Consider the following 12,500-nt stretch of genomic DNA (forward strand, 5'->3'; position numbering starts at 1 on the left):
TTTAGGCAATGCCCCTTTTGTTGCGAAAGACACTGAGAAACAGACAGGGATACTGCCTGGCCACTGGGGGATGACTGAGCATTGTGAAGTCTACTAGAATAGTCCCCCATCGCTGGCCTCAGCCCCGGCTTCAGCTCTCATCCCCTCCTCGTCTCGGCAGAACAGAGTGATTGAAGGGGGACCGGGTCAGTATATATCTCCTATAGTGGAACGTATACTGATTGATATTCAGCAGGGCTGCGGTGTTGGGGCAACGCGGGCACTGCGGGCGCTGGGCAGACTCCCTGACTCTTAACGGCTATTTGTTGCCATGATCTCCTCCTGCACAAAGAGGCCCAGTGTCGGGCAGAAGAGGCTGAATGGAGCTCCCCTGTGGCCGGGCCCCGCTGCCCGGGACCAGACAGCCAGAGCTCACATTCCCTCCTTCAAATGGCCTGCCGAGCCAGGGGAGGCCCCAGGTCAGGTCACACACAGACCCAGGGGTACCGGGAGAGAGGCACGGAGGGAAGGGGAGAGGGCGATAATGTTCTTTTATTCCCCCCGTGGGCACTTCCTCTCTCCGACTTCTATAGGTCCCTGTTTTGTTTGACTGACACATTGATTTTTCTTTTTTACAAAACCTTACAGAAGCCGGGATTTAAAATCAAGGTATAAAAGTGTCATCTTGACTCAGCCTCCTCTTATCATCATCCTGTCCTTTCTGTCTCACCTCATCATGGCTGCATCGATGCTGAGGCTTCAGCAAGTACACCAACTACCGTACTACATCAATCAGCCGTCTGAATGTCTGATTGGTAAACACATAGTGCTTTAAAAGAGACACTTTGTAAAAAGACTCTCTTTGTCTCTCCTTGTTGACTGGTAAGAAAAAAACAACAAATGCTGACCTAAGAATGGACTTCTTCCTTACATAAACTTCAGTGTGCGATTGCTGTTCACAGTTAGACAGGGACAGTGGTTGGGGTTGCTGTGGCCATATGTACAATGTACATATGACAAACACTCTCACACAGGCGCACGCACGCACGCACGCACGCACGCACGCACGCACGCACGCACGCACGCACACACACACACACACACACACACACACACACACACACGCACGGGTCTACATACAAACACACACGCACACAGTTGCAGGCACAGTCAGACTGCATGATTCAGTGAGTCATTGCCCTCTTGACTCACTGGAACTGTATCAGTGTACTAATCAGAAATCCAAGTTAAAGCACATTGTTGTCTGCTGGATGCTGCTGGCACGACAAAGCAAAAAAAAAAAAAGAAGCAGAAACAAACTTTCACACCCAAACAAGGTTTATGCTGAACACAACACAGTGGTCGGAGACCTCTCACATGTAAAGCTAAGTGCCAAATCAGTCAGTGAGCTGGTTTTCTCCACACTGTACTACTCACAAAAAAACGCGGCCGTCTTCCATTTACACCCCCCTCTATTCCTTGCTATGTCCTGTGGTGTCATGGTCCAACTCTGTGGATTATACCACTTAGAGAGCGGAGGGCTTCACGAGGAGAGTGTTCTCTTTGTCAACTCTCTCTCTCTCTCTCTCTCTCTCTCTCTCTCTCTCTCTGTCTGTCTAAATGGCTGGCTTCAGCAGTCCACCTCCTTCTCGTTGGCTGAGTGATGTCATAACATTGAATGATAGTGAGAGAGGACATACAGGGTGAGATCGGACAGGGACAGCGAGTCTCACGGGGAGTTGATTTGTTCCAGTTTACTGTGGGATCAAATTGACATTTCAAGAGAGAGCTTGCTGCCACACACTACTCCTTCACTGTCCACTAGGGGCGCGCTCCCCCATGTTTTTCCCCAGGAGGTGGCTGTAATCAACCAGCTCTCCCAGAACCCGGGCGTTGGGCCTGATGAGGCCCTGGCGCTGGGAGGGGTACGGCGCTCCATTGTTGCTGTTGTAGTTGAGCGCCTCGTGGCTCCAGCGGGGCTCCCCGTAGTCCATGTGGGGCGTCGGGGCAGAGACCACCCTCCGTCGGTCGGGGGAGTCCTGCGGTGTGGCAGGGTAGTTGTACTCCCCCGCCGAGTTCCTCAGAGGGCCGGCGGGGCGGCTGCCCCCGTGCTCCCCCCTCTGTGTGGCCAGGACTAAGTAGCGCTGACGCTCTGTGTGGGGGGGCAGCACCACCTCCCCTGGCTCGTCCAGCCGGCCAATACCGCCGCCCTGCAGGTACTTTGAGCTCAGGTAGATGACGGAGCTGTTGGGGCAAGGAGTCCCAACGGCAGTGAGGAAGGTCTGACTCTGGTCCCAGTCGGTGTCGGGGAGACGCATGGGCCGTTTCTGCTGCAGAGGCGTCTGCTCGGGGGTGGGGAGTAACCCTGGGTCCATCTCTCCTTTAGTCCAGCCGTTGGGCGTGACAAACGGGTTGTCGTTGGCCTGCGAGCGGCGCCTCTCCCCGCCGCTGGTTCTCGTCACACTCATCACCGACCCGCTGCGGCCCTGTCCCAGAATGCTCTGCTCCTTGTCCCCTTTGCGGCGGGCGCCGTTCGCGCCGGTGGCTCGGGAGCGACGGTGGCGGTGACTCATGATCCAGCAGACGGCGAGGCCGGAGAGGACGGCGCCCGTGGAGAAGGCTGACACGGCGGACACCACGAGCAGGTTGACTGATACCAGACCGTCAGGGTCTTCAGTGAAACTCTCCTGAAGGAGACCTATAGAGGTAGAGACACAGACACAGGGAGAGACATAGACAAACAGAGAGAGAGACATACAGGGAAACAGAAAGAAAAGTCATCAGTCAATGGGTGGAACCTGCTAAGAAAATCAACTGTGTATGTCATTTAGAAAACAGGTGGGAGTTAACAGCCTGACAAACAGCCTATTCCCCTGTGGGAGGACAGGGCAGACCGCTCTCCAGTGAAGGTAGCTCTGCCATTGGTGTAATGGCTAATTGTGTTCATTACCTTAAGTGGACTGTGATTTTAATAGCTGTAATAACTGTCTTCCTGATTGAGAATAGCTCTGAACCCTGACACGTTTCACAACATTAGCTTTACAGAGGAAGATGACAAGTCTGCCGTTAATTAAAAAAAGTTTCCACACCGTATATTTATTCATTAAAAAAAGGTCCACTCTCGCCAGGATGAACAGTGTTTACAGATAAGGTGTGCAAGTGGTGGGAAAAAGACAATGAAAATATACCTTTCTCTTGTGAAAGTACACGAGACGATGTGCCGTGGTGAACGCAGTTTATGAATTAAGAAGAAATAAAAATGACAAGAACCAGACAAACGGAGATCAATTAAGAAAATGTCAGGAGAAAAGTTGTTCTCTGCTGTTAGAGCTCCAGGGACCGATATAATAGAGAGAGAGAAAGAGAGAGAGAGAGAGATGCAGAGGAAGGAGTTGCCTTAAGCAAACTCCAGCAATTGGGGCCTTAGATAAACATGGTAAATGTTTCTGAAATTACAACAGCACTCTGAAGAGTGTACAGATGTAACCAAAAGGACCCTTCCGGCTCCATTTGATTCCTTTAGTGCACTCTTCTTTGGAGTTCAATTAACACTGATGATTTCAGGCTACTGTGTAGCACTAGCAGAGGAAGGACTGTTGCAGCCAGGACGGACCAATAAATCCTTCCAAGCAGGAATTAAATGGACGTCATTAATAGACACTGGGAGTCACTTACTCAAGATATACCCACAGAATAGAGAGGAGGAGTGTAAGAAAAAGAATGGGGGAAAGAATAAACAGAGAGAGAGAAGCAGCAGTAGTAGCTTTTCTTAAACAAACAAATGTTTATTGCCTGACAAATTTGTTTTAATGGGAACAAATGGACTGGATTTTGCTGCTGTACTGTTTTGAGAAAGAGCATGGCCACTGATTATTGGAGCTTCTCTTCGCTTGGTTTAAGAAGCCATTTCTCTTTGTGCTTTCTTTTGACATTACATCTGTGAACATAGTCTCTAAATGGCTGCCTGTCACAGAATACTGTATACTGCTGTGTAAGGAAGGACAGAGGGTACTTATTCACAATCAGAAATATGTTACTGTTCAGAGTAAAACAAAACTGCCTGCCGGTGGAGGTGATTTGAACCTCACATTGGGCTCTCACTAGTGGAGCTAACATATATACCGAAGTCTCACTCATTCATCCCCTGGGGCATGGAAAGAATTTCTCTATGGAGAATAACATTGGGTCATTTTAGAATCATATGGGGGGTATATTCATTGAAGGTGCTACAATAGCAGTAGTTAGACTCATATTGAAAGCATCATTACAATCACATGGTGTGAGATTGTAAAGCACTACACATGCCTACGGTCATGAGTTATATCCCGGCCACCGCCAACTCAGTGTATGAGTAGCATGGCTTGAGTGTAGTTTTCAAGATATCTTGTTTGGGACCAAAGTGGTAAATTGACGTGAAGGCAGATGTACTGACCAACTGACCGACTTTAGAGACCTACATCTAATATAATTTGGTGGCATTGTTGCATAGATATTTTATTGACAACAAAAAACAAAATAAAACAAAAACAAACATCAGGCACATAGTATAAGTGTACAATGTAACGGGACAGCGCAAGTCATGAGATACATCATGCTCTACTCATTTTATTGAGTAGAGCACCTGCACATCATTCTGTCAAACAGAGATAAAGCACACAGAGATTAGCTGGACCATAACCTTGACAATGGCTCTTCAACCACATCATTTACAGTCCATACGGCTGCTCCACGGCCCATTGACACAGACCTACAGTAGCATTAATCAACATGCCTTGTTGGTCAATCAATGTCCCTTTCAACACTAATTAGCTCTTTATCTGTAAGCCAATACACTCAAGTGATACATATGGGCACAGTGTGTATACATGCGGTGCCGTGTCATTAGTCCCAAGGCTCATTGTTCCGACGGTGTGATGGTCCGACTTGCGCATTATTCCGGACCCTAATCCTAACCCTAAATCTAACCGCACGCGGAACACATGGGTTAGTCTTAACCCAAATTAACCGGCCACGTATGTCAAAGCCATGTGTTAGTCTTAACCGGCTACTTATGTCAAAGCCATGGGTTAGTCTTAACCGGCTACGTATGTTGGACTAACGGGATGTCAGAGTTATGGGCAGTCCCCGTGTGTACAATATGGATGGCAGTATAGTGGCCATGCAGTGGCTGTCTTGGTATCGTAAGGTTCCTGATTCAAACTCGAGGCCAAAGTGTCCTTGAGCGAAACCCTTCAACCTGCACCTACAGTAACTGCGTCTGAGGAGCAGGCTGCATGCCTTAAGGGTGTGGTTCCCTCCGCCTCGGTGTGTGAATGTATGTGTGAGTGTAAAGCACATTGTAAACTTTTGAGAAAGTCACAATATACGTAAGTGCACCATTTATGTATGTGCAGTATGTACAGTATATACCCTCAAAAGTGGACAATTCACAGCTCTGTGATTTTGGTATTATCAGGTTCCACCTCTTGCAGAAGATGAAATGAACGTGCCCCCCACACAAACATACATACTGTAGGTCTTTGTGCTATGTCTGAAATTGCATTTCTGGAAACGTTTACGTAATATAAGAGGGCCAAAATTACGTTTACAAACATCGGATTAGCTTTTCATTTGATGGAATGTGACAACTTCAGTGCTCAATGTGTCGAAACCACTCCTAACACGAACAGATCCCTGGGATTTGGCACTGACATCAACAATCTACCTCACTTCCTTCCCAGCGTCACGCATCCCTGTCACACAATTGGTTCACAATTACGCAGGTTAACCAAGGCGGATGTCCCTTCAGTCGTTGTGTACTCAGCTAAACACTCATATTCTTTAATGTTCATATTGAATTTGGCACCCCACTCGCCGGGATACTTTTCTCCCGCAGGCAGCCATAAACAGTTTGTTGGCCTCTATGCTAAGCCCAGCCTAAACATATCCCTGAATCACGGCATATTTATTTTCATACCGCGGAGCCAATATTCCGTCTGGAATGACTGCCAGCTTCTATTACGATACCAATCTTCTCTCCATTGTAAGCGTGTTCGTGAGGGGCAGAGGCGCTCCGGCATATAAGAGATGGCATTTTGAGGTTACAGACATTGTAATGTTTATTTACAGTGTCCACCACTGCAGGGGGAGCATGAGGAATGAGGTAATGAATTGCTTTGTGGCTTGTGAAATATTTCTATAAACCGCTGCCTTGATGACTATGTAAACAACAATGGAACAAATTGGAATCGTAGAACATTCTGAACTGGCAGAAACGGCGGAACCACAAATCCCCTTCTTTCAGATCGCATCTGGAATTGCTCTGACCGCACTCTGAGGCAGAGATTTTAAGATATTTCTGTAACATTTACCCTGTCTGTGATCCGGAGTTTCGGCGTGACACTTCAGATTAAATCCTGCACGGCTACAATAATAGCCCTGTCATCTCCATGCACCACAACAGGCCTTGACAAGGGTACAAGTGGGTGCATGTGTGCACACTTGGATGTGTGTGGGTGTGCGCTGCGTGTGTGTCTGCACATGTCTTTAGGTGGCTTGAAATTACACCAAATGGACTGGCCATTTTCTCCTCAAAACAATTAAATTACATTATTTCTGCCCAATCATACCCAACATGTCTCCTCTTTTAATTTCTCTCTCTCTGTCTGTCTGTCTGTCTGTCTGTCTGTCTGTCTGTCTGTCTGTCTGTCTTTCACATACTGTACTTTCAGATTATGTTCTTTCTCTCTCTCTCTCTCTCTCTCTCTCTCTCTCTCTCTCTCTCTCTCTCTCTCTCTCTCTCTCTCTCTCTCTCTCTCTCTCCCTCCCTCTCCTCCTCTGTCTCTCCAGATGCACATCATGTGATAAGGATCCTTGTTCATTAGACAGTATTGCCTTTGGAGCCACTCTGCTGTGTGTGATGCTTTAGGGAAAAGAAGATGATGAAAATGAGGGGGTGGATACTGTAGATGGGGAATGGGGAGATGTGTGTGCATGCGCATGTGTGTGTGCGTGCGTACGTACGTGCGTGCGTGTGCGTGCGTGTGATGGAGGACAGACAGGTTTCTCTGCATCCTTCTGAGGGATGACAGTAGAAGCAGCAGTGCACGCTCTCTCTCTCTCTCTCTCTCTCTCTCTCTACCCATATCTTCCCTTGCTTCTTTTCCTCTCTCTTCTCCCCATCCCGTTCACTCATTAAAGCTTAATAGAAGCCAAGGGGCCTGCATGGCTGTCTCCCTGACACACACTCAACGCATATAGGGGGCTTCTAGCTCCAATTACAACCAAACAACGAGAGAAGAGATTATAGGACGGGAGAAGAGAGTATAGGAGAGGAGAGAACGAGAGGAGACGAGAGCATAACACGAGACAGGAAAAAGATGGGAGGAGAGGAGAAGACGGGAGAGAAGAGAGGATAAGAGGAGAGGGGAGGAGAGAAGACGAGGAGATGAGAAGCAAGGAGAAAGGGTTAGAGGCAGAGGAGAGAATTATAGAAGAGACTAGAGAGAGGATAAGGTAATGCATTTAGAGAGAGTAACAGATAAACTGGGGAGAAAGGGATACGGGTGCAGAGCTACGAAAAGGAGAGGAGAGGACGAATAGAAGGGAGGAGAGGAAAGAAGGGGAGCAGGATGGGTAGATGCAATCCCCTCATTACCCTCTGCTTCTATCTCTCAGTTTAGCTGCCTCTCCTTTGATCAGTGCAGGGAACGGCTGCATGGTGAGGAAACTGCTTAAGGTTTCAAAAGAAAAAAGTTAAGTTAAAGCAGCACTACATATGTAATTAGTGTATTTAATGAATAAAATGTAATTCTGTCCAATCAATCTGTATGGTATATAGACTAGTATATGTTAATACAATATAACTTATACAATTGGGGTGGCGGTTGCATTTTTGTCTCCCTACTCTTCTATTGAGACATTTAGATCAAAGGTCACCTAGACACAGGATCTGACACAAATTTTAACCTGAAAGGTCAAGATTAAATGTATCCCCTGAGCAAGCAGACAGGCTCTATAATCTCAATGGTAAAACATACTCTCCCCCCATGCCTTCGGCCTGGTGGAGACAAATATGTCAGCACTTTGACTTCAACCTTTGACTTTCTTACACACTAAAATCAAGGTCAAGTGGCCTTGCGAAAGTGGCTTGCGAAGGAGGTGCAGCATGTTATTCTGTTATACTGTGCAATTAAAAATTAAAAATTAGGGTCGTGTTCATGGGGGAGAGCGACAGCGGCATGTTGTAGCATTCTTTGATGCTTTGAGACCCCATGGTCAGGATTCAAACTTCATTCTTTATTGTAGGTCTCATGTACAACAGAGTAGCAGCATCCCTGCCTCCCAGCCTCCCCATCAATGTCTCACACACACTTATATTGACAGGTTAATGTCCACATGGACATTTGTAAATAGATTGGGTGAGTCGTTACAGGAGTCAAACGACAGGTGATGAGTATTGAGTATAGCTCCCTTGCAGTCTCATCTACTAAGATGTTAATGATTTGAATTTTACCACCACAGGCATCAGCCGCAGAGAAACACTGCCGCCTGCCGCGGTTGGCGGAGACTCTGTGGCTGATGATGCATCAGTCCGACACCCATAGGCGATTTTAGGCTCTCCCAGCAGGGGGTCACAGATTTTAGGAAGGAGGAAGTTATTGATTTTCAAAACCAATATCAGGGAAGCTGAGCGACTTTACAATGGTAACTGTAAACTGTGTCAGAATGCAGAGGCGCGGTATACATCATGCAGAGCCCCAAAATGACATTGAAGAGCTTGTTCTGCCTGCTTGTTTACAATTACAAAACAGGATTTTTGCTTCGTATCAAATGACAAAAAGAAAAAACACAAAAAAGTAATTGTTGTGGGTTGTGAAATGAATACAATCGGGTACTGTTCAAGTCTCTCGTATCTGAGCGAGTATAGAGATCTTTAATCAGAAGATGTAAGGATGGAACTTAGCAGCCCGGCGTTGGAACACGCACACCCGACCACCCCCAGAACACATCAAAACGAAACAAAAAGAGTGCTGTAGTGTCCCGATGGACCCGCCGATGTGGCGAGGGCACACATCTGAGGCTGAGCTTGAAGAGCTGTGACATTGTCAGCTTACAGTGCAGATGATCTGAGCGGGCTTTCATCTGCACAATTCAACATTTATCCGTTGATGTGCTTATACATTAACGTAGGCATGCATGTGTCTGTGCATGTGTTCATGTGTGTGTGTGTGTGTGTGTGTGTGTGTGTGACTGTGTGTGTGTGTGTGTGTGTGTGTGTGTGTGTGTGTGTGTGTGTGTGTGCATGTGTGCGTGTGCAGGCTGATTCATATGTTGTGCATCTACACTCTACAGTATGTGTACAGTAGAGGTGTGTGCATTCTATAACACATAAAAACTGGGTAAAGCATCTGTGCCATTTTAGATTTGGGCTTAAAAGCATTATTTGATACTTTGCTTAATGGCTATTAAAAATGAGCAGATATACACACTCTACGAGCTCGTAGATCTGCTATTTTAGAAAGATCTTTAAAATGAGTGACCGCCGGAATGTAGACGGCACCCGGGAGCAGTATGGGTTGGTGGCGCCCCAGACTGGCCCCCCAGACTGGCCCCCAGACTGTGTCTTCCGTGAGGAGGAAGCCCAACAAACCCACGGTGAGGCTTTTATAGGAGGGTGTTGGGCGTCTGGTGCAACTGGTGAGAGCAGGAGTGGACCTGGTGAGACGTAGAGGGGCCCGGACAGGAGTAAACCCACAGAGCCTAGTCCTTCCACGTGCCAGATTGATCTAACCTCCCAGTCCCGGCAGAGTAGTTCCGGAGCAACGGATTGTGTGGCCCTGTTCTGTCCCTAATGGGTCCCTCCCCCTTTCAGAACAACGAGTGGCCCAGGAAATAAATCCCAATGCATTTTCCCCATAGACATTTCTTAAAGTATTTATTTAAAGACGGTTACGCCGCGGACAAAGCCAACTCGGATCGTGACAAATCGTGACAATGAACACAATGTTTTGGGCAGATCAAATCATTTATAAGAAGAAAAAAATATATATAGTGTTGTCTCCTGCCTTTATTTTCTTCTTTCTAATGATTTGATCGGCCCAAAATATTGTGTTCATTGTCATGATTTGTCACGATCCGAGTTGGCTTTGTCCGCGGCGTAACCGTCTTTAAATAAATACTTTAAGAAATGCCTATGAGGAAAATGAACAGCGATTTATTTTCCGGGTCTCTCGAGGGGGCGGGACTGCGACGCTCTATACTGGGACGTAAGTCGGGACTTGATCACCCCGGCTGGGTCATCTGAGTGAGGGGTATGATGTTGTGAGACCCGAAATCCCGATGACCTTGGGATACATCACGTCCCAGGTGCATCCATGCGATGTTGTTTTTGTTCTTAAAGCAAATCTTTGCTTCTGGCGGTCCCTGAAACTAAATATTTTGAGATGGGGGACCACGTCCAAATACAGATAATTTTGGGGACATTTGTAGAATTGAGCTCTGGTTAGTGTAAGTGATTGCCTGCACACTGTTGCTCAGTGATTTTTGCTCATTATCTCTCTCTCTCTCCTCTTCTCTTCTGTTGAATGACTGCAGGCACAATCTGGTCTCTTGTTGTTTCCACAGATCCCTTCCTCCCATCTCCACATTATTTATCCTATACAGTATACTCCTCTCCTATTTCAACAACTCTTGTCAGTTTCTTCCATTCTCTCTCATTCCATCTTTCACTCCGCTCCACCCCTAACTGAGCTGTGGAGTTCCAACGAGGCTGACACACCAAAGCAAGCTCAAGGATGGATTGAAATAAGTGTCAGAAAGAATTAAGACTGTTGTAAAGAGGAGCGTGCAACACTGTTCCAAGACTCTGTCCTAACCCTTCTAGCTCATAAACACTATTTACACTTAGCCCATTTTGGGCGGGAACCCCTTTGGTGTTAGCATTATGATATGCTTTAGCTATTGAAAAATAGCAGATCTACAAGCTCATAGCGCGCCACCGAGTGGCACGCTACGAGCTTGTACAGTAGGTCTGCTATTTTTGAAAAATCGAAAACTGTCAGGATGTAGAAGACATTTTTAGAATCTGATCTCAGGTCAAAATGGGTTAGGATGATTATAAAACCTGTTACGATCCTATACTGGTGATGCTTTCCCAGAGTACATGCAGTCATGGGAGCAAAAAGAATAAACTGTGGTAACTGTCTCCAGACAGAGAAATATATAAAGTGATATTTATTCAACTCCAAGGAGAAACTCCTGAGGGCTAGTAGGATGCACCGTATGCACGTGTCTTTCATCCTAACCGATCAATATGCTGGAACATTTATGTGTGCACGCATGCCATGTGTTTGCAATTAAAATTCCATCAAAATCTCAGGCGAAAAGGCATTCCGTTAATAGATTCAGGTCTTCAGGCGGGCCTATTAGGCAGGACAGATCAGGCTTTAGCTGGCTGGCTCAGAGTCAAGGTTTGGGATGATGACTGCATAACTACATGCATACACAGGAATCCTGCTGCTGTCTCTCTCTCTCTCTCTCTCTCTCTGCCTGTCATCACATTGTCAACCTCCTTTTTTGTAAAACTATCGCTGACTGGTTCTTGCTCTCCCTCAGAGTGTTGTCTGCTGACTTGGGTTGAAGGATAATAATTGGGCAGCGTTTTAAAGATACTGTGTTAAATGTATCACATGAGGCTTAACACCCTTCGTGCCCCCCCCCATGCCCCATGCGGTGTAATTAAAAGTTGAGACCTTTTTGCTCTCCGTAAACGTTGTTCATGTGCACAATCTGCACACGTGTCGGTGTCAGGAATGTTCCTCATTGAGTGTTGCGGATTCAATTATATCAGTGGACCTTCACGTTCTTTATCAATCTTTAGTGAGAGGCAGCTTGGACGAGGCTGTTAGCTGTTAGTTTCAGCTGCATCCAATCCAAACAAAGTAACTGGGCTGTGGCGGACATTGTGGGGAAATAAATTGTTTTCCAGCAGTGCATTTCTCTGTGTGTGTGTGTGTGTGTGTGTAACCTGTGGCCTGAAGGTTATGATAGCATTGGCTAAAGCAGAGTATAGGAATGTAATCGATATCCTCAATTTAGGTGCAAAGGAAACGCACGCCGTGGAAAGCAATCATAAATGCGCGCCAAACATGTCACCGGCGATAAATTGGGGAGCACGCTCTCATAGCCTAAGTCTTAACGATCCACCCTGGGGGTTCATATATCTAACTCCACAATCACGGAGCGCGCACAATTTTAACTTAATCTGTCTCACATGCAAAAAGCTATAAATCAACATCCTTATAGCCATGCGTGCTTATCAGAGTTATTACGTGTGTGTGTGTGTGTGTGTGTGTGTGTGTGTGTGTGTACCGTGATATCCTGCCCCCCTTTGACTACAGTCACCAGCTGAAAACACACAGGCCTATTTGTTTTTTATGTCAACACCCCCACTGTGCTGAGGCATTGGACTCGTTCCCAATATATTTCTGAAGGTCTTAACGGAATGATTAAACCATTAGAGGCCCTTGCATTCGGGTTCT

At 46.6% G+C, this 12,500-nt stretch overlaps 1 protein-coding gene across 3 annotated transcripts in view; it reads right to left on the reverse strand.

The window, feature by feature from the left end:
• The window catches only part of sema6bb (sema domain, transmembrane domain (TM), and cytoplasmic domain, (semaphorin) 6Bb), a 176,738-nt gene that overhangs the window by 3,833 nt on the left and 160,405 nt on the right, over positions 1 to 12,500 (reverse strand). For all 3 annotated transcript variants that reach the window (XM_080770842.1, XM_080770841.1, XM_080770843.1), the window contains one exon: positions 1 to 2,677. This exon is cut by the window's left edge and continues 3,833 nt beyond it. In XM_080770842.1, the coding sequence (XP_080626968.1) occupies positions 1,791 to 2,677 (887 nt within the window). In that variant the 3' untranslated portion in view covers positions 1 to 1,790. The remainder of the gene's footprint in view (positions 2,678 to 12,500) is intronic.

This window comes from Protomyctophum bolini (genome assembly GCF_963924005.1).
Source record: "Protomyctophum bolini genome assembly, chromosome: 8".
Taxonomy (NCBI): domain Eukaryota; kingdom Metazoa; phylum Chordata; class Actinopteri; order Myctophiformes; family Myctophidae; genus Protomyctophum; species Protomyctophum bolini.